This window comes from Erpetoichthys calabaricus, chromosome 16 (genome assembly GCF_900747795.2).
Source record: "Erpetoichthys calabaricus chromosome 16, fErpCal1.3, whole genome shotgun sequence".
NCBI classification, from domain to species: Eukaryota; Metazoa; Chordata; class Cladistia; order Polypteriformes; family Polypteridae; genus Erpetoichthys; species Erpetoichthys calabaricus.
This window is the reverse complement of record NC_041409.2, coordinates 67,819,769-67,843,283: the sequence shown is the minus strand read 5'-3', so window position 1 is coordinate 67,843,283 and position 23,515 is coordinate 67,819,769. Positions and strand designations below refer to the sequence as shown.

At 38.6% G+C, this 23,515-nt stretch overlaps 1 protein-coding gene across 1 annotated transcript; it reads right to left on the bottom strand.

Annotated features, from left to right (window-relative positions):
- Window positions 1–7,452: 7,452 nt before the first annotated feature.
- tmed10 (transmembrane p24 trafficking protein 10) lies at window positions 7,453–22,924 on the bottom strand. Its single transcript, XM_028821265.2, has 5 exons — window positions 22,692–22,924; window positions 12,354–12,474; window positions 12,088–12,161; window positions 11,360–11,486; window positions 7,453–8,464 (listed from the first exon to the last, which is right to left on the bottom strand). Exons 1-5 carry the CDS (start codon window positions 22,866–22,868, stop codon window positions 8,343–8,345), a joined length of 621 nt encoding a protein of 206 aa, XP_028677098.1. The 5' UTR covers window positions 22,869–22,924; the 3' UTR covers window positions 7,453–8,342.
- Window positions 22,925–23,515: the final 591 nt, after the last annotated feature.

The following is a 23,515-nucleotide window of genomic DNA, read 5'->3' as shown; positions in this document are numbered from 1 at the left end:
CTCAAAGAATTGCTTTTCAAAACAATGGCTAAACTTCAGTACGGGAGTAAACTAGAGTCCCTGAATAGCAGCTGTAATAATTCACACACACTTTGGCAGGGATTAGAGATGGTCATGGACTGATCCATTCTCATCTGTTATTTCACTAGCTGATGGATTTAAAGGTCTCCTCCATACAAAAAGTGAGATGTCTTTAATATGTTACCCAATGTACTTTTGTAACGGTTGCCAAGAATATTTTTAAAATAACATTGCATACAATCAAGTTGAATTTATACAACAAATGAATTCATGCTCAAACTAAAAAAAAATATCAAAGTTAAAAGAAAAAAGCAGGAACAAAATGAGACACAACTTAAAGCAGAATTCAACTCCGACTTGAGAGAAAGAGAAGAGTTAGAAAAAAAAATCGGGAGTGGTCTCCCCTCCACATTCTCGTATACTCAGACATGGGGATGGATATCTGAGGAGTAAACCACTGGAGAATGATTATATTTTTATATCATGTATATTAAAGAACCATCAACAACAAATCAAATCAAATTAATAATATATTGAACAATTATTATAAAAGTTGAATAAATCAGACTCTGCAGCTGCATGAATAAAAGGTAAAAGTACCACTTCCAGTTAGCGGAAATAGCCCAAAAGTTGATAGACGTCTACGTTTTGTGCCTAATACTTGCACGCAAAATTTGGCTAACCAAGAGAAAGCGTACTCAAGTTATCATGTTTACACACACACAGACATAATTTCAAAAATGGTATTTTTGGACTCAAGGAGGTCTAAAATGCTGAGATTCATCAAAATCTCGAATTGGAATTTTTGGAGGATTCCAATACTTCATATACAAGAAAGTAAAAAAACAAAACAAAGAAGGGAGTAGGTCCTTTTCCCCGATATAGAAGCTTATTCTAAAATGTTATTGATTAGATCTTGCCATACTTTTAAAAAGTTTTGAACAGATCATTCTAAGCGAGAATTAGATTTTGTCCAATTTCAGATTGTACAGAACATCAGTTTCCCACTGACATAAAAGAGGTGGGGTGGGATTCTTCCAGTTGAGCAAAATATGCGTGCTAGTAGTGTGCTATCGGCTATTACACTCAAGTTGTCCTTCTCCAGTTTAAATCCATCAGGGAGTCCACCAGACCCTGCTGTTAATGAGTTTGGAGTGATTGTGACACCAAGTCTGTCATTCTCATGTTTTTCATGCAAAATGGAAAGCAAGATGTTTATGACATAACAGACTCCATGACGATAAGTTCTGTACAATGGTGAACGATGTGAAAAACATCCATAGGGAAAAAAAAAAAAAACAGACGTTCCTCATGTCGCATATAATCCATGTCAGCTATCCAGGCCTTCTGACTTGAGGACAGGACTCTTCACCAATGACTGACTTGGAAAGGTGGCTGTTCAAGTCATAAAGTCTTTCCTGTGAGTCTTTGGGTTTTCTGTCTATGTCCAAGCTAATAATTCCGGAAGTAACTAACAATTTTTTTTAGCAAAAAACCACTCATTTTGCAGGCTTTGAGCAAGCGACTGGATAACTGACTTGTGGGTTATGTGACATGAATAATGAACCTTTTCACATCATTTAGTATTGTACAGAACTGGTCACCGAACCTCTTGCTCCCTGTTCTTCACAAACACATTTTTTTTCAGCCACCATCACAGTGTACATGGGGTAAGTAACATGTAAAAAATATTTATCATTTTTGGGTGCCATATTCCTTTAATTCTTTTAACACCAGCTCTGACCACAATAACAAGTAGCCCAACATTCAATTGTGCAACATCCCGTGATTCATCCTTGTTTCTGTACAGGACCTAAGAAGGAGTTTTAAACAAGTTAGATAGATAGACAGATCGATAAGATGTACTTTATTTATTCAATATCGATAAGGCATATGGTCCAGATGGAGATCCAGGGCCTATTTTAAAAACATGTAGGGACTAATTAGCTGGCATCTTCAGTTAAATCTGCTATTATTTTACCTGGAGACAAGAACTGGCAACAAGAACAATTGTTCTTGTCATCAAGAAAACAAAAGTGGGCTTTCTGAATGACTAAGGACTAATGGTACAGACTCCAACCTTAATGAAGTGCTTTTAGAGATTAGTGATGGGGCACATTAAAAAGAACAAATGCTTGTAATTATCTCCAGTTTGCATATTGTCATCTAAAATGAAGGAGACGATGTTGAGTGGGTGAGCAGTTTTAAATTTCCTGGTGTGACCATTGCTAATGATTGAAGTGAGCTCAACACATTTCAGGTCTTTTCAAAAAGGCTCACTGGACCCTCCGCTTCTTCAGACATGCGAGGGCAGCTTGCATTTCTGTCTGTTCTCATGAACTTCAACAGGTGCACATTGGCATCCATCCTCACCATCTGCATCACATCCTGGCATGTCACCTGCTCGGCTTAAGAAGGTAAAGGACTGCAGAGCATAGTGAAGGTGGCACAGAATATTATTGGCACCCAGTTGTCTTGTGTTCGGGACATACTCAAGTCAAACTACCTAAAAGGGCAAACAGAATAATCAAAAGACTTCAGTCATCCTGCACAACCGCTTTTTGCACTCCTTCCTTCTGGCAAATGACCATTGGCACTTGCACCAGACGATTTAGGGACAGTTCTCTCCACATATTGTAAGGTTACTCAGGAGTTAATCATAAAAACATAAAAGCGCTGTATATGTGTGTGTATGTATATATACAGTACACTGCATGTTATACTTTTGTTTGTGTGCCTCTTTGTTAATTTTGTATTGTCATTGTTCTGTGGAGATATGCATAAACAAATTTCATTGTACTGTGTAAACACAATAAATTTGGAACTTTCTGTCCTTTCTATTACATGTAGAGTTGAGTCTTCACCACACTTCCTACTAATCCCTGTCCTAGCTACGTGTCCTTGGGGCTCGATACGGTCACTGGTATCATTGCAGCCAGGTGTACTGATCAGAGGATTATGATTTTTATTTGATCATCAGCACATCTGGTAGCTTGCACTGTGCTGCCAGCTCTCGCAAACTGTTACATCACCTTATGTGTAACCTCTTTCTCACAAACATCTTCACAAGTTTGTGTTCAAATTTCTAGATTCACATGGCAGGTAAAAAACAGTAGGGCGCTAGCCATGAAGAAGGCATGAGAACACCACCTAAGAATTTAATGAGATCAGATGGTCAGATATTCAGTTCCAAAATCTATGGGTGGGGTGATACTTCGAGTTGTGGCAGCTACCTAAGTGAAGCTGTACATTTTACTCAGTCCCATAAATAGTGCAAGGATAGTGCTATAATTTAGCATCATAAAATCTGTCAGAATCCATACTTTATTATGCTTTTAATAGCCTCTGCTTGAAGAAAACCTAATACAGTTGTCTGACTTTCTGAGACATTAACAGAAGTTAGTATCCAGCCCAACTCTTGTTACCGGCCTCACGAGATACCTGAACCTCCCCGGCACAGAGGAATCTCCATCTTCATGAGCTCTCCTCGCCACACCAGCCCCCTTTTTGTTCTTTTTCAGTCCAGCCCACCATACTGTTAATCAAACCTTCTCATATTCTGCTCCCACACTCGTGAACTACCCCCCCCCCCCCACTTCAGTTTCTCACCAGTTTGTCTTCTCACAGTATGGTGTGAATATTGCAACAGTCTAGACAAGAACCGGTCATTCAACCCAACAAAGCTCTCCAGTCCTATACATTTAACTCCTACAAAAATAACACCAAGTCTAGTTCTTAAAAGTCCCATCGTCTACCACACTACTTGGTAGTTTATTCCATGTGTCTGTGGATGTGTGTGTGAAGAAAAACAATGTTTATGTGAAATTTACCCTTAACAAGTTGTAATCAGCCTAGTCGCTCTGCTCTGGACTTCTTCTAGCACCGCTATGTCCTGCCTGTAGCCTGGAGACCAGAACTGCACACAATACTGCTGATGAGGCCTCACCAGTGTGTTATAAAGCTTGAGCAGAGTCACCTTTGACTTGATGGCCACACATCAGGGCACTATATAACCTGACACACTATTGGCCTACCATGAGCAAAGTCTGCACACAGTGAACATCTAGAATTGTGACTCTTGAAATGAAACATCAACACAACCCAATGGGAATTTCAAATTAATTAATTTAGACTGCTTGTAATTTACAGACTGTTCCAGAACTGCAACTGAATCCAAACACTAACTGAAAACTACTTTGCATATTTCAATTTCGACACCAAAGAAATACAAAGTCCAAACCAGTGTTGGTGAGATCACACACGTTTACTGCTTTGAGGTTGCAACACATGGATTATGGACCTCAAGAAACCCACATAGTCAATTTTACATCAGTTGGCTTTTGCGTCGTCAGTGAGGAAAGCGTGACGCCCCTTGTGTGTCACACCAATGCCTCCCTACTTACACTGTGGATTCAAAGAGATGCAGGCCTACCATGAGTGACTGCCACCTGCTCCCCAATTAGATGTGCTGTAGCAATAGCAGGAAAATACATTCTATCTGAGAGGCATAGAAAAGCTTTGTGAACATCTTTATTAATATCCATAATGATTATATTTTTATTTCTTTACTGGTGGGTTTTTCAATGATCTTTATTAACCCTCATACATATAATTTCACCAGATAGTGAGCAGTTTTACTACCTAGTTAGAAAGGTAGAGTGTGAAATATATATTTATTGCCAAAAATATATAAATAAAATGCATCACGTCAACATTATGGTGACTGGATGGACCGATACTGTAGCAGCTAAAACATTAACGGGAAAACATGAGGGAAGTCCTTGAACAGTATAAAATTTGACTGCAGTATCAATAGCAGCTTTCAGACCACAGTAACAAACTGGTTCTGAAGCAAATAACAGACACGTCCAAAATCACACCCCACCCCAATCTTTCCTTAGTGTGCCATGACATCTCGCAGCTACCCTCTTGGTAGCCTGTACCAAAAATCCTAAAATGCTGGTACCATACCTTTTTAAAACTTAGTTTTTCTACCATGCAACCCTACTCATCAATCATTTTAAAACACAAACAGTGAGAGAGAAGTCTGACACAGTGAGGTTAAAGACTTAAAACAAAACTGACACAGGTTTACTTGATGTACCAATGACACCATATTACTACCACACTTGGTGAATAAAAGCTGAAGGGGAGCATCCATAAGTGTGGACCTTGAAATCTAGAAAATCTAGGAGGGGTGGGGTGCAGGTCTTTGTTTCAACCCAGTTTCATAATGACAAGTCAGTTATTGCTGATGAAGCATTTATTGCTCAAGTACCATTTTGATGCTTCATTTTAGTGGTCTCACTTGTTAAGGTTCCCCACCCTTAATTGCTTATTTCTGTCTTAAACTGCTGCCAGTGGCTCTTCATCTAACTTGTTTCCATTCACCCCTGCATGGATTCATCATGCACTACTTGGTTTAATAAAACACTTAAGAGAAAAATGAGACCGACTGAAAATTATCCGTATGGATTATATCCTTAGAAAGGAAAAAATCTACAGTCTATGAACCTAACATTGCAAACTAACAGGCAATACATTTAAATGACGTCTGAGATTAATTAGAAACTAATCCTTGCCAAACAGTTGGGTTGGAACAAAAACCTGCAACCACTGCAGCCCACCAGGACTGATGTTGCTCATCCCAATCTAGAGATTCTGTATGGATGAGGGTCTCTGACTTTAAGCCTTATAAAAGGTATCTGCGCAAAGAATCACTACAGTCTTAATCCTGAATTTAACTTTAAAAACCTGTAGTCCTCAGTAGGGGTTTATATACGAAGTACATATCAGTTAATAAAACTGGGTAACAGGAAAATGGATTTCTGAAATCGTCATGAAAAGTACTTTGTCACACAACAATTTGTGGTGTTTTTAATTTGTGTTGACCAGTGAAACTGGCACTCCTTTAATTTGCTGTTTGTGAATATTTCATAACTTTCCCAAGAGGCATTAAGAAGTCTGTTGTGCCAATGATTGCTGGCTGTAATGTATTTGAACTTCTTAGGGAATCAGAAGACAGAAGACCATCAAGAAGTAATAGATGATCTTTTAAAGTCATACAAAGCCATGGAATGTAAATTCTTTAAAAATTAAATTATTGGATTCTCATCTGGTCTTTTTCCCTGAAAATCTCCGAATGTTCAGTGATGAGTGTAGCAAATGGTTTCACCAGGACATGTCTGAAAAGGAATAGTGATAGCAAGGTAAGGGGAGTCCCAGTATGCTTGCTGACTACTGCTGGACCCATAAGAGGGATATTTGGGAGTTCAAGAACAGCACCCATTAGGAAAGACGCTCCCAGTACAAGTATAAATGTATTCCAATTTTTAATTGTGTCACTTAACAAAATACATTTTTCACATCCCATTTTGCTTTTATTTACCAAGGGTACCAAATATTAGCAATATTATACTGTATATAGATGGCCATACCTTGCTTATTTATACACCAAGACAAAGATGTCACGTTTATATAATATTCACTAAACAGTGCTGGGAGTAATGGCGTATAACATAAGCTTTACCGTTGCAAACTTTTGTAAGACAAGTAAAACAAGGGGTCTTTCACCCTGGCTGAATTATAGCGCCTTGCATAGTAGTTAATAATCACTTTCAACACATGCCGATACCTGTGAGGTGTCACTGCAAGGTCATAAGCCAAGACAGGTAGATTTGGTGGCCAGTTAAAATGATTTCCTATCTCAACGTGAAAAACCCCTTCTTGCATTTTAATAACAAAATCAAGATTTAAAAGAATGGATAAGCGTTAGTCTTCAGGCTGGTCATATTCTTTGATTTTGTATCAAACTTATCACTTGGAAATACCTTCCCATAAGGCAACATAGTAATGTAAATACATTTATACTTAATAGTCATCTCTGTAGTTTGTGTTTAAATGCAAGAATAGTAGAAAACACTTCTATTATTCATTTGGTAACAAAGCTTGAGGAGCAAACCTTCAATCTTTTTTTTCAGCATTCTTAACCATTTGGTCCATTCTGACCAGTGGCCCATTCTTTAGAAACGCAGTTTTTGAGATTACTATATATCCGCTTTCCCTGTATGTAGACAGTATTTATGTGTTTGGTTGTTAGTAAATACTCACATTAAATCAGCTTGAACATTCCATGTCAGCTCCGCACCACAAGAGATTCTATTCAGCCACATTGAGGGTGAAGTCATAGCACAGCGAGCCGTAATCATCAATAAGGAGTCCGAGTTATCAAGTGGCAGCTCTGCACTCTGCCTACTCAACTGCACAGACACTTTGGGACATGACTTTACAGTAAGATATTAATGCAGTATGAAGGTAAACACTATCTGTGAATGAAGAAAGAAATCTATACACACAAGTACAGTTAAAAGGTCAAACAATATATGAAAACCTTTTTTTGCCCTCACCAAAAAGCAAACTGTACAATGTAAATATTTGGGATTTTTTTTTTTACTTAAAACAGTTGAAAACAAATTGATCACCAGATAATTACAGTGGAACTAATAATTTTACTATTAAAAAAATGTATAGAGTACCCACAGGATCAGCCTTGAAGGAAAGGGGAGCCAAGTATTTCACCAAATCTCATTTTTGTGCCTTCGTATATATGTAACACTAGGAGCAAAAAGGTACAATTTTTCAATTCACTTGTTGCAAAGAAAGCAAATACAGCCATAGCCTCCATTGACCATCCGGATAAACATGAAAATGCCTGTCCAGAAATACTGTAAATGCAGAACAAATCTCCATCAAATCCACCTACAGCCATGACTGGCATTCCATAGTTGTTACTTGGTAATTTCTGAATTCTATGCAATAAAGGTCGGTCAAGGACTTCCATTTCTTGCAGTAGGAGAGATGCCAAAAACAAAATGGCCAAGTGTTGTGATAATTCTTTTTTCCCATGTTTTCACACACTTTAAATATATGTGTCTTCCAGATTTCACTTGTGTAGCAAGTCTGATTTGAAAGACAAAAGGGGGAAGGCAAATCCAATTTGTTAACAGATGTGTAATTGCAACCCAATTATTCACCCAAAGAAAGAATTGCTGAACATAAAATATTTGAAATAAATTATTTACAAAAACCCATAAAGATCCCAACAATGATGTTACCATTTTGTGAAACTAGTAAACAAAGCTGAGAACAATTAAGCTTTTGAGTGGTAAGCCAAATCCCTTTCTGCAGGATCTCATTTAGCACTTTCTGTTCCCAGACCCCTTGAATGAACTCCCCAAGCTACTTTATGTTAAAGTCACCAGCCACTTGCTATGCCAAGCAAAGCCTTGTGTGCACTTATTTCATGGTGAAATCCTCAGATTTTACTCAATTAGTTTCTTTGCTTTGAAAAAGCGCCGCAGGTAGAAGACTTGCCAAGTTGCCAGTCCAATTAAACAGCACATGGAGAAAATGCTGAAATACAGCACACGGGTGTTAGTAGACTCTGCAGAAAAGATAAAACACAACAAGATACATCTGTCAATATGCTAACCAGTGTAAATTTAATAAGCATTGCATCACCATTTGTCAACTGATACATTAAGGTCTTAAATGATTTATTCCAACCTCTCATTTGGGAGAAATCAAATTTATGTCCACTACTGATTCGTTTTTCAACATTTGTATAGTGCAGGCAATATCTTTTACACTCCATTGAGAAAAAAACATTGTATGGCAAGTTTACAAACCGGAACTTGGCTCTGTGTAACCGATGACAACTCAAAACGTCAGTTTGTGGTCAAAGATGACAAAGTCCGACAACCCCAGAAGTTATTTAAGAACTAAATGGAGTACAGCTGTAGTGGTCCCAGCATTTTAAGTTGATTAAGAATAAGCTTATGAATTTTAGGTAAACATAAATCTAATTAAAATTGATTTAGGTTAATCTGCAAGACCTCCTGAGTCAAGCTTTTCCAGGATCAAGCTTTATGAACTATGAAAGGTTTCATCTACACACACTTCTTAAAAAGTTAAGGGAACACTTAAATCCCACATCAGATATCAATGAATGAAACATTCATGTGGAAACTCTTTACCATGTAATACTGTGCAATTCATTGAGAACAAAATGATGCAACAACAGTCAATGGAAACCAAAAACACCAACCCACTGAAGGATGCACTCAACATCACACCGAAAATCAAAGTAAAAAATTTAAATCACAGGCATATCCAACTTGCATGAACTTCATCACGCTAACTCAACGTGACTCGAGGTTTGGTGGAAACTGGGAGACTGTCAACTCGGCAACAGTTCAAAGAGATTTTTTAATTATATTTAAATGAAGTGATTTAAAATATTGAAAATAAATTTATATAATTGACAAATGAACTTTATTCTGCAGATGGAACAAACTATCTTACATTGTCTTGTGCAACCAAAATTGCTAATCCTTTATATAAATTGTATTGACTGTAATCGTATAACATTATTTAGAATACCAAAGGTGACCTGCGAAAACAGCTTAAGGAATATCTTTACTCTGAACGTATTGGGACTCTCATAAAGCAGGTGATTCTGTGGATTTTCTGGTGCCCTACATTGTCATTTAAATATCATTAAAAAATCGCTTTGAACCTAACTATTCCCTAACTGGTAAAGGATGTCGCCGAGTTGTTTTGTCGCCCAGTTGCCCCTGAACGACTCAGTAGAGTGTATGGCCCCCACATGGCTGTATGCACTCCTGAAAGTGTCAGTGGATGGTGTCCTGGAGAATCTCCTCACAGACTTGGATCAGGGCATCAGTGAGTTCATGGACAGTCTGTGGTGCTACTTGGCATTTTTGGATGCACCAATACAAAACGTCCCCAAGGTTCTCAATTGGATTCAGGTCTGGGGAATGTGCCTTCGTCACCCAGGAACTGCCTATGCACTCTGGCCGCAGGAACCCAGGGCCCACTGCACTAGCATAAGGTCTGACAAAGCTTTGAGGATTTCAGCCTAGTATCTAACAGCAGTCAGTACCGTTGCCTTCCTTGTGGAGGTCTGTGCAACCCTCCAAATATATGCCGGCCCCCCCCCCATACCATCACTGACCTACCACCAAACCGGTCATATTGGAAGATATTGCAGGCTGCACGACATTCACCACAGAATCTTCAGATTCTTTTATGTTTGTCACATGGGCTCAGTGTGAAACTGCTCTCATCTGTGAAAAAGAATGCAGCGCCAATAGCGGAGCTGCCAATTGAGGAATTCTTTTGTTAATACCAATCGAGCTGCATGGTGATGGGCTGTGAGCACCAGTCCCACTAGAGGATGTCGGGCCTCATGGAGTCTGTTTCTGACAGTTTGGCCTGAAAATGCACACCAGGAGCCAGCTGGAGGTCATTCTTAAGAGCTCTGGCAGTGCCCCTTGTCCCTCTTTGCACAAAGGAGCAGATGCTGGTCAAACCGAAGGGTTGATGCCCTTTAACACCCCTGTCCATCTTTTCTTGTGTAATGGCCCAGTTTCCTGGTATCTCTTCCATGCTCTTGGGACTGTGTTGGGCAAAACAGCAAATCCTGAGACGACACATATGGATGTGACATTCTGGAGGAGTTGGACTACCTATACAACCTGAATCGGCTGCAGGTGCTGCCTCATGCTACCAAGTAGTAACAAGGACACTAGCAAAACACAAAACTAGAGAAGAATCAGTCAGGAAGGATAAGGACAGAGCAATTGGCTATGGCTACCACCTTTAAAACCATTCCCTTTTCAGTGGTTGTCTCGCTGTTCCCTCTCCAGTCCACCTGTTGTCACTTTCATTCGCACCAAAGCAGATGAAGTTGATTTACAATCATTTGTGCTTCCTAAATGGGCAGATTGATATCCCTGAAGCTTTACAGATTTGGTGTTAAGACTGTGATGATTAAATGTTCCCTTAATTTTTTTTTTGAGCACTGTAGTTTGTAGAACTTCTCCTCCCTTTGTTATTCAACAGTTTTCATTCGAGATACCATATCTAACAATAAGTCTAGCATAGAACATAACTTCTTTCCCCCCCCCCAACTCATACTATATATCCTTTAAGCATCATTCAAAACACTTTGTCCACTTCTGGAGTGACGTTGGTCTGTGTGTCTAAATGAGAGTTTGTGAATACAATAATTCAGTCCAAGTTACCTGGCACAGTTATTAAGGTCATAAAATGACAAGTCTATTGTTTTTAAGTAATATCTCCCTCAAGTAGATTTTACCCTACAGAAATAATGATTGTGAGTTTTTGCACACATTGCCTAGCAAAACTTTACTAGAAAAATCATTACTTTATATAACTAAAGCCTTGTGCTGGACACTTTAACACCATATACTTCTAAGGCTTTTAAATTAAGTTATCAATGCCAAAACATTACCATTTGTGTCTCTCATCTCCTCTTCTCGTTTCTTCATATATGCAAAATCGTTAACAATTGATTCAGAGAGATCTTCCAATCGACGTAGCTCTACTTCCAGTGGCTTCAGTTTCTCTACTTTAGCAATCTGAAACAGATTTTCAAAAACGTTAAAGGCTATTTGTTCTTGAATAAGGCCCAAACAACACTTTAAGTAAACATTAGCATTTAAGCTTTTCAACAATATGTCACTAACTGCAGACCATAACATTAGCATCTTTTGTCCATTTATTTATTTATTTTTTTGAATGTTTGGTTGTTGACCACTACAAGATGTATTTAATAGTAAAAAATAGAACTCCAAATTCAACATTCAAAATTATTACAACATGTAACCATATTTGCATATCACTGGTTAACAAACCAATACAAAAAATAATCAATCCACTAGAGGGCACCTTTACCCCATACAAAGATCAAAATGAGAAACTTTGCAACTCTTGTCTGGTATGCAGACAACCTCCACCCCTCTCACATACTAGAACATGAAAAAATAGCTTCAGTGGCTAAAAACTTAGAAGATTAAAAAATTGAAATACTCTCTTCTGGCAAAAGATGCAAATCAGACTACTAGGAGACTACAGATACAAAATTCACTGGCTTAACAGATATAAAACTGCTTTATTTTGTTACTGGTTAATTTTCCTAACATTCACAATTTATTGAAAACAACTTATGTGCCTTCTTACCTCCTCATAATTTTTTGCCTCCACTCCATGTTTCATGTCTAAAATGACCAGCTGGTCATTAACCCGCCCAGTTCCTGGAAGCAGTATGAAAAGTTTTATTGTACAAGTGGCAAACATTCCGGGAAATCCTGAAGCCCATTCAAACCCACCCCCCACAAATTCCACCTACTAGATTAGAGTCTGGGCCTCAGCACAGCTATTTAGTAAGAGGAATTTGCAGTCTGAAACTGCACTAGAAACAAAAAACGAAAGTAAAGAATACCCACCCATTGGCAACTTGCTCTCAAAACAAACTTCAAACATGTCATAGTCCTCTGTAGTAAAGGCAAATTTCCCTTTGGAGGCATCATCTCTTGTGTAAAGGATGTGACCAGAGGAATCTGTGATCTGAAAGAGAATATTGTTTGAGCTTATTATGGTTAGACTTTTCTTTTTTAAAATCATTGTGTATAATTCAAATAAAAATCCAGGAAATTAACACAAAAAAATATAAAAATTAAAATTTTTAGGTTCAGTTTAAAAAGTGTAATTTCTACAACCTAGATGTAAGAAATCAGTTATGAAAATTCTGATCTGAGTTATTTAATTGTTGGGTAATAATAATTTCTTGTTCCCTTGTTTCCACACTGTTTCTGAAACATTCTAAAAGTCTTGCAAAGATGTGCGTGAGTGACAATTTATGGATATCCCATTACTGTCTAGTTACCATTCAATTGATACTCAACCAAGTGTATAACCCTCTAAAACAATTAGCTGACTAAAACTTTCTAATGAGTCTTTATTCTGAAACACAGATCATCCACAAGTCAATCCAAAACACTGGGCAGAAATTATGCCATCTAGATTTAACAGGATGTCATATAATCAAGTGTAGAAGGATGTGGTTCTGAACATGCAGAGTCAACAATGTAAAGCTGAACAATAAAGCTACAGTAATACTGTAATAGTGTTTTATAACTCAATTATACTGTGCAACACACCATTAAATAAAACAATGTAAAGAGGTTTTAAAAAAATAAGACAACATTCAGCTTCCTTCTTCCTTTTCTAATAAAAAAAAATTATCTGCTATCTCAAAATACCAAAGGAAAATCCCCAGATACAAATAAATGACATGTATATACAAAAATAAACACTTTGAAAACAACACCATTGATTAACATTTTGTTTTCCCATTACCATCCTTATTCCTGGTTCTTGTCCCCAAAATAACTGGCTATCCAGTATGGTACCAAAGGTGCCCAGCAGTAACTACCAGGGGCATCTCTATAATGGCACTTCACACAAAAAAACAATGATATGATGGTCTGGGTTGGCTCCACACTTCCTGGTGCTCCCAGAAGCCTCTTGAACCCATAACCACTGATAGCCACGAAATGAAATGAGACGGGCAAATGAGGACACACCCATTCAGCAAGGGGTTGCTGCAAAAGTGTTCAGTGCTTTTATTAAAATCCAAAGGAACAGTGTTGAAAGGATGCAGTGTAAAAATCTTCACAATAAATCTATACACATACATATGTATACACACACATATACATATATATATATTATACGCACACACACACACTGAAACCTCAGGTCACAAACGTCTCGGACCACGTACAAATCGGGTTATGACCAAAAAGTTCACCAAACTTTTGCATCTCTTCACGACCACACACTCGGGTGACAAACAAGCCAGTTTCCCTTCTGGTTCGTACGCGCCAATGATTTCCGCACATGTTCAGTCTCTCCCTGTGCAGCAAGCGAGAAAGAGAGCGAGAGAGCTGGCTGCGTAAGGCCGAGAAGGCAGTTAAAGAATGCACCGGGCTTGTTCTTAAAGAGACTGATTCGAGTATTGTTTTAACCTCATTGTATTTAATGAAGACTTTTTTCTATTGGATTTTAACCTCCACTTCACTTCTGTTTACAGCGATCGGTTCGTAGCGTGCATTGTTGCAATGTTACTTTTCTCTGTTCAAGGTTTTCTCAGTGTTATTCAATGTTTTTACATTTAGTTTACTATTACGCTGTGGATTCTATGGTATTATTAAATTTTTGTGCTTAAAAATTTAAAAAAATATATATTTACATGCAGTTCGTATGGTCTGGAACGGATTAATTGTATTTACATACAATCCTATGGGGGAAATAACTTCGGGGCACGACCAGAGTTTTGGAACAAATTATGGTTGTGGCCCGAGGTTCCATATATATCACACACACACACACTCCTTTCCACTGTAGCTCTAAGGAGCATCCCTACTCCAGCTCCGCATTCAAGCACAGGTCTGCCGCTCACCCTCTTGGAGCATGCCCCCGACCAACTCGCCCTCCTTTCTAGACGATACAGGCTCCATGCCATTGTGCCTCTTTTCCAGCCTGTCCATAACCTCCATCCTTACTCTTATCTGATCCTTCTCAAATCTTTTTTTTTAATCTCTTCCTTTGTTGTCCCCCTCTCCTCTGCCATGCAGGTTCCCTTTATTCTGCCTGACATGGGTTCAGGTGTAGGACTCTGCCTGAGGCACCTGACTGATTTGCTTGCATTTGCACATGAATGTGCGATCAGCCAAATACCCTAATAAACCCCAACACAAGTGCCAGCATGCACACACCTACACCGGTCTGGAGCCTGGACACCCTGGGACACGATTATTTTAAAAATTGCACTTAGTCACAGACATCTTATCACAATGAGATTACCAGGGTGGAATGGGGGGGTTGGGATGGGTGTAGAGAGCGCTAGCACCAACTACACTGTTAGTAGAAACGCGTCAGACGAGCCAAGGAGTGCTAAATCCTGTATGGGTCCTTGATACCCAAAAACAGCAAAACTTCAGGAGAGAGAGAGAGAGAGAGAGAGAGAGAGAGAGAGAGAGAGAAACAGTTGTAGTCTAAATAACATGTGTGGTGTTCCTCAAGACTCTTGAGGATTCAGAGAGACTGCAGTGACTGCAATCATCGTCAGTCGTGAAGTAACAAGACCTCCAAGCACAGTGATGGCAGCACCTGGAAACTGGCCTCAAGAGTACAATGATAGAATGGGCTAGCAGATGACTATCCTACATATACACACAAACTTGGAAGAGATGGAGCATTTAGCTCCTTTTAGACAACTGCCACTGAGGTCACTTCGTAGACATGCTACTTTTACAACGGTTTAAAGCTCAGGGTAGAGGGCCATTAGACCAGACTAGACCCCCACAGTATGGTTTTCTTGATGGAAAGCAGGCCCACCAGGAGGTTAAATGCTGCCTAAGGCAAAAAAAAACACACTTAAGTTAGGAGTCAAGGTAAGTTGCAGAGAGTCACGGGCAGGAAGAGGAGGGCTGGGTTGTGTAAAATATACACCAAAAACTCACACAGCCACTGATACAGGAGTACAGGACAGGCCATGCTACCAGCAGGCAGGGGTCCAGAAAGGCTAAAAGTGCTGTGCGGTTGCGTTGGCCTTCAGATTTGGTCTTCAATGTTGTGCCCTTATTAATCGCTCTCCCTGTGTGCTTTAGTGTTCTGATATTATTCTGCATGACTAGCTACACTGCTACATTGCAAAACTTATGTGAAGTAACAGCATGCACATTTTTTGTCACCACATCAAGCCAAGAACTCATATAGAAGGTCAAAAAGAAAAAAAATACATAAAATATTTTTTCAGTCCTGTTGTTCTATTTTCTGATGTGGAGTTTTGACGTCAGTTGAAAAACCTGTCTGGTTTAACACTTTGCAAATATTACTCACAAGAATGCAAATTTAAAACTGTTAATAATGAATTTTTTCATCTATTTTTAATAGATACTTTATTAATCCCAAGGGGAAATTCACATACTCCAGTAGCAGCATACTGATAAAAACATTTTTTATATTTATATGAATTTTTATGAATATTTATGTGAATTTCCCATTGGGATTAATAAAGTATCTATCTATCTATCTATCTATCTATCTATCTAATATTAAAGAGTGATAAAAATGCAGGTATAACAGACAGTAACTTTGTATAATGTTAACGGTTACTCCCCCACCCCGGGTGGAATTGAAGAGTCGCATAGTGTGGGGGAGGAACGATCTCCTCAGTCTATCAGTGGAGCAGGACAGTGACAACAGTCTGTATACATTTATTTATATATACATTTTATCATAGGCTTAGCAGGCGGGCACAGAGATAAAAGTAGTTAGCATGACATTATGTAAGAATAGTGGAAAATTACAAAAAGGGATCAGTGACTCTGTAACTCAGTAATCCAAGGCCTCCCCCCTACAACCTTACATGTTGAAGTACATTTTGCAATACAACTATAATTTAAAAAAGATGTGTATGAAGAGATGTCATTATTCATTCCTATATAAAAACTGGACCACAGCCATAATAGTTTACTCTTAGTTAGTGCCAATGGTACAGAAACATGAAACATTCAGCAATAATTGGCATGTTAAAAATACATGGACCACTACATAAAAAATTAACAGCTACCTGTAATTGTTTGGCACAGTGTCAAACTAACACATATAAACATACAACAGACGTAACAACACAAGCCACTGAAGTTTGGATGGCCACTGCATTGAATCAATAATGCAAACCGAAAGGCAGTGCAGGTCCTTATAAAATGAAGTCTTGGCCACAGTTCAAGAGAGTGATGTGCATGAGCTTGGCAATTTAATGTCCCCTGGCCAAACTGTTTGCAAGTGTATTGCTACTGCAGCAAATGCCATATCACTTGCTAGATGACAGAAAGGACAACATTTTATTGCTAGGGTTTAGTCAATAAATAAGGATTGAATATTCCAAATAAAAATAATTAAATATTCAAAACATATTCTAACACAGGTTAACAATTCTAGGCGGTACATATGTACGTTTGTTTTTATACTTTATTATTATAATAATGGCTATATAGCAAGAACAACCACCAACAGCAAAACAAAATAAATCACAGCAGTACATGGACAACTGTTATTTAAATACCCATCATGATATGTTTGCAGCACAGGGACACCCATGCAACATGTCGCAAGAACTATGTGATATTCAGAATCACCGCAAGTGGGGGAAAAATGTAAAAAATATTAACAGTGATGTAGTGGAGCGCTGTGCCAGCCACTGGCTCTCAAGAGCTCAAGCTCCTTTTCATGGCTTGCTATCTTGCCAAGTCTCACACGGAATACAGGTCAGTTGGTAAGAAAGCGACAGGGTGAGAGCAGCAACCCAGAGATGTGCAGACATTACAGTATCAAATCAGGGTCAACGCAAACCATTTACTTTTTTACCTCCTTTACAGATGCAGTAATATTTTAATAGAGGTGGCCTAAATATTTTTAATTAAATCTCATAGTTTTAGGCATTGTATGTCAAACTGTGGGGCATAGCATGTTGCCTTTTTAAGGAATGGATTTTAAACAATGCAAATTAGGAGTTAGTTTCCATTTGCTCTAATGAGAAGTATTAAACAACAGTCAGTGATGCCAGGTTTAAGAGTGAATGGGACAGAATAAGACGCAAAATGATACTTTTCGGGAACAAAAGTGTTTAGAGAAACTGCTCCAGATACACTTGTGGCATCGGGAAAACAAACCATTAAGTAATCTGGCTGTAAGTCTTACTGATAACTTGCTAACCATTCAAAATTACAATATGGCTGATCATAGAAATGAAGCTGCAACAATACATCTGTAAAACACTGCAGCTCTGCACAGCACAACTGGAGTAAATCAATGCTAAAATTTGTACAGGTAAAACAAACAACTGTTCTTTAACAATCTGTAAGATGCTAGGGGTCGCTGTTGCCCCTTCAAACCCAACAGACAGATGCTTGGGAGACAGGTTAAAAACACAAAGACGACGTTTAATATTTCTCTTCTTTAAATAGTGTCCAAAGCACCACAGCCAGCACAAGTACACATAACTATAATAACAATAAATACAATTCTCTCTCTCTTTTCTCCTCCACATCTCACAGCAAGCGTTGTCTACTACCTCCCAACTCTGGCTCGCTTGCCAGGTCTTCAGCGGTCCTCACCCTGATGAGATTCACCATTTTAACCCCCTGATGCGGAACTAAAATCTCAAAGTAAAAAAAATAAGAGGTTATTTTAAAAATATTTGGCATGGTTAATTCATATGGAACCTATCGTTACCACAGGACTGCCCATCTGTTTCACTTGTTTAACCTTGCAACAACCTAAAAATTAAACAGTTGATTGTGAAAACATCACATTAATGATCTTCTTTCTAATATGACCCACTGAAGTATATTAATGATTTCAGTCCATATTTGAAAAATCCACTCAAACACATAGATCTGATATGAAAGGTTTGCATTCCAGTCAATGGTCCAGTTTAATACTATAATACTCATACTGTGTATTTATCACACTCAATAAGAACATCAAGCCAAATGGAGTTTGGGCAAGGATACAAAACAAAGTCAGTAACAAACCCCAATAACCTCATTTGTCTACCCACTTATGTGACAGAATATATTCAGTCTAACTGATGCAAGGATAAAAAAAAAAATTAAAAAACAGAAACCATTTCACACAGCTGTTTCTAAAGCAGTCAGTGTTTTAGTCTTCAGTAAAGAAGAATTCATTTTTCTGTTTTCATCAAAACTGTTGCTTGACAAGACGCATTATGTAGAACTGAAGCCAAGGCTGCTCTCACTCTGGGACTTGAATGAGAAGCCAGTCCTTAACGCATCAAGCTGCTTCATAGTCAACTGTTAGTCTGATGATATTCAGGCATTGACTACACAATTCTGTTTATATTACACTGCAATGACATGTCTAACATATTTCAACCCAAAGTAGTTTCAATGCAGTGCTATGGTGGAGTGTTAGTGGTACTCAAACACAAGACTCATTCATTCTATTGTAATTAGGAGTGGGAATGCATTTTTATTATACACACACACACACACACACTTGTGCCTTAAATATTTCCTTCTAGCAAATTTACCTTAATTCTATATTTAGGTTAGGTTAAATAAATAAAAGAATTTTGAAGCCTGGGTATAGGGCAATGTCTTGGTGTCGGAAGGGGGCGTTTCTACCTGCTTTGGCCTAAACTATACATTACACTGTAATGTGCAAATACATGCCATTTACGAAAAATACTATGTTATATAGAATATGTTTAAATGGTATTTTGCTATCTTTAACATCTTTTGTATCTGCCACTCAGCTTAATCCAATATGAAGTCTACTGCTGGATGAAGTACGGGGTCTACCAATATTTCTCAACTTTTTGACTTGGCACACTGAAGAAAGGTTTGTTTCAAGTCAGGATTACCTATTTAAGGTAATGTGAACACAAGACAAGTCCATCATGGTTCCTCATTGCTCCATAGCACACCTGCTATTTAACCTCCTTAGCATTAGACCCGAGCATCACTCGGGCTGTAGAAACAGTGCTAAAAGCGTTACTCTTTAATGTCACTCTGGCAACACAATAGATGCCTCTTGTCTAAGACCCAAGGTTTATTCGGGCTGAAAAAATGCCAACAGCATTAGTGCCGAGTGTTACTCAGGCAATGGTATAGGTATGTCTTCCGAGCATTACCTGGGCAACGGTGTAGAAACGTCTTCTCCTAACATCTTAATGGCGTCTCATAAGAAATGCCTCTCATCAGCAGCGATGCTGTCTTAAGGTAGTGAAACTAAAACAACCTACCTTGAATAATGGTTTCTGCTAACAGCAGGACCACATCATTATTTTGGATAATTCTTAACTATAGTAGAATATTGATGAATATTGGGATATCTTTTGGCCAGGTTTACTTCACATTTTTTCTTGGTGTACTTCCACCAGGGATTAATATGTTTTGTGTCACCATTTTTTTAAATCTTGAATCACTAATAGCTTAACTATTAGGCACAACTAAAGGTAATATTTTTAATACCCACTCCCCAATTTTGTTATTTGGGAATTTTAACCGAAGATTTTTGTGTGGGTCTGTGTTTTTTCATTTTCTGTATAATATATATATATATATATATATATATATATATATATGCCAAATTAATTATTACTAATATAAAAACAATAGTGTGATTTGAATGGAATAAAAAAGGATTTTAAATATTTTACATTTACAACAAGCATAAAACTACATTGGAATTCAGATCAAAAGCAGGAGAAAAATAACTTGCAGGTTACAAACACCTTTCTGTCAAAAATAAGAGAAAAATAACTTACAGGTGGTTCCAAGTCAGTCTAAAGGCTGGGCTGCTTTATTGTTTCTCAGTTGTGCTTCTGAATTCAGCCTGTTTGTATATTTATTTTTTAAGGATGGACAAAGGCTTTCCATTGTTAACATTGTATTAATAAAACTAAAATTAAATGTGAGACGCTTTGCAGATTAGTTGCGTCAGGGGATTAAGACAGCAGTCACCTGTTCTGGCACAATCTTTCATAAAAGTCTGTTGGTCTTGGAGCGTCATTCCCAGACAGTCTCCATCCTGGCATGGATCAACTCAAAGAGGTTTAGAGATGAAGCTGTGAACTCGGACTCTGCAGGCACAAATTGGCATGGAACAGGAGAATGAGGTTGGGTGAGTGGGATAGGAAGGGAGAGTCACAGAATTAACACTGAGAGACTCATCGGTGGAACTGAATGCGACCTAGCATGGAGATTCAGGTTTGTCCAGGCTATAACTAGTAGGCTTTTTAAGGCCCATTTCCCCACTCTCTGGCTGAGACCTGTAGCACTAGACTATAACTACACTGATACAAGGCAACTTTCAGGTAACAACTGCATAACATTTTGAGTAATAATTACATAATGCAATTTAAAGACAATATTTAAAGTATTTTTTTTTGGAACGTCAACCCCACCAGGAGTGCTCTAGCCCCTCGAGCTAAGTGTGGCAGACCCCAGGGGGCCGTGTACCCTAGTTTGAAAACCCCTGGTTTAGACTAAAGCATCTTGTTGATGAAATTACAATACGCCCTCCCTAGCACAGACTTAGAAAATCAAATCAGTGGAGGATATTTTTTGCTAGATTTACCAAAATAATGTTGCAGTAGTTGTGTTTGTACCCACAACACAGTCCAAAGTGGCAATTAATTCATACAATTGCTATATTTTAAAATGTGCCATGTACCCTACTTAGTGTATTAAGCAGTGTTAACAGAGCCTTTTGTGGTGTGAACTGATCCAGTATTTCCTTTTCCGTATCACGACCACTTTTTCCCATCCAAGTGTCTTCACAAACCAATAGTGGGGGGTCCTCAAACGTGGATCGCGACCCAGTGGTTGAGAAACACTGATTTTGGCTAGTGACTAAGGCTGTAGTGACCTGGCGACTGGGGCACAGATACAGTGGACACATCAAGACAGATGTGAACCTGCTATATGCTGTTATAGTTCAATGTCTTCATGACGAAAATCCACAATAATTAACGACTTTTTTAAGCTTTACGATCGGTTAACCCGAACATACACGCCACTGGCTCCTGTAAGTACGCATTTTAAAACAAAATGTGTTGCCCCCCATTAGGGTGCGCGCTGACATGGGGTCAGTCCTCATAAAACGCGCTTCCTGACGCTACTCAATCAAGCGCCTGCGGAAGAAGGTTAACAGGAAATCAAGACGCAATCGAGAATGTGTGTGTCAGATTTTGGACAAGTAGAAGTAGTGAAATAAATCCGATCAGTCCAAATTGTTCAGAAAAATAACTGGTACCGTGTCAGGCAAAAACCGAAAAAAATTGTGTTTCGCCCTCCTACAGAAGAACATTTTCCAAATGGGGTGTATACCAGAATTAAAAGCACCCCGATTACCGTCTTACTCCGAACGGAAGTGAACGAACGCAAAAACGCATCCATTACCATTCATTCTTAAATTTGTGCCTTCAACTGCCGGTTGCTCTCATGCCGACGTCTGACAAAAGGACCACGGTGGCGTCAGCGTTGATCTGCTGAGCACGACCGAAGGCTCACCGACTCCTGTACAGTTTCTTGACACCGACGACCCCATCTCGAAACGCAATTACCTCTCACCCATTCTTGATCAGGAAATACAAGAGCCTCCCTGGATTAGGTGAACACAGTTTCCCCAAGAGCTTTTCGGGCTGTAGAAGGTACACTTCACGTTGGTCATTTTGCAGAAGCAACATCCCGGCGCCAAAGCCGGTAATCCAGAGGAGAATATAAAATTACATCAACTAATCCAGCAAACAAATTTAAATTTGGATACGGCTAAAACCTACACTTCAATACTCCATTACTACTCTAGCGGGGCGGACGTGGGCTCTGCGTTAGCATGACGTGTACAAAGCGCCATGGCCACAGAAGGACGTCTATGTTGATTGAAGATTAAGCCCAGTTTCGCAAAATATTTTTATAATACTTTAAATTCACTTAAAAACTGCTTAAAATATGACAAAATAGGAATAAGATGTCATTCGCAACATTACCGAGAAAGCAGGCCAAACTCCGCAAACTGGATTTCCGGACCCTTGGCTGTGGATATTCTTTGTTCCGTTTTGTTTTATTTTTTGCACGTTCTCTTTTAAAACTTGACCAAAGCCATCTTTTTGTCTTTCACGCAACTCTACAGACCTCAAGAAACACATCCTGGGAGTTTCCTTACTATCAAGGAACCGCCGCACTTACCTTTAGGTTGGTCTTAGTATTGGGCTGTTCGGTTATCTCGTACTCTCCGGTCACTAATACGTCTTTGTGGATTTCTTCTCTCAAGCATTTTCTGGAGTTTACAGGCAAATTAAAAGAAATTGACAACGCTGACCCGATTAGAAACGGGCCAAGCAGCAGCACAGAAAGCCGGGACATGGCTACTGAGAAGCCCGAAGCAGAAGGCAGGCCGTTGGTGTCAGTGCTGCGTAAGCTTTAGATTGGCTGTGGTAGGATTTTCGAACACTGCCATCTGGTGTCTGGAGGCTGGAGATTATCTAGCAAGTAGCGGCAATAATATCAACCCCAGCGGAAGTGTAATTGCAGATCGCTACTAATAATTCAGTTATGTATCGCCACACTTATTTACAGCATTTGTTTGTTTATAAAATGGTAAATGCTACAGCGTTTCAAGCAATTTACATGCATTCTTTGTATATTTAGTGTATACAAAAACTTACATATGCGTGGAAATACCCTTTAACCATTTTTCATTGTATATTGTTGCTTTAAATATCAGAAAACTATCTTTAAATTCCAAACCAATTACTAACTGCATAGATTCTGCATTTCCCTTATGAGTAATTATAATAATAATAATAATACATTTTATTTATACAAGGCGCCTTTCTAAGCACTCAATGGCACCGAACAAACAATAAATAAAAAAACACATTATAAACAAAACTTAAAACATCAGAAAATATAAAAGTTAAAACCAAACAAAGCCACTGTAATCACAGAGAAAAAGCCAAATTATGTGTTTGTGTTTTTTGACTTCGTCCTTCCACATCTCAAAGTCGTGT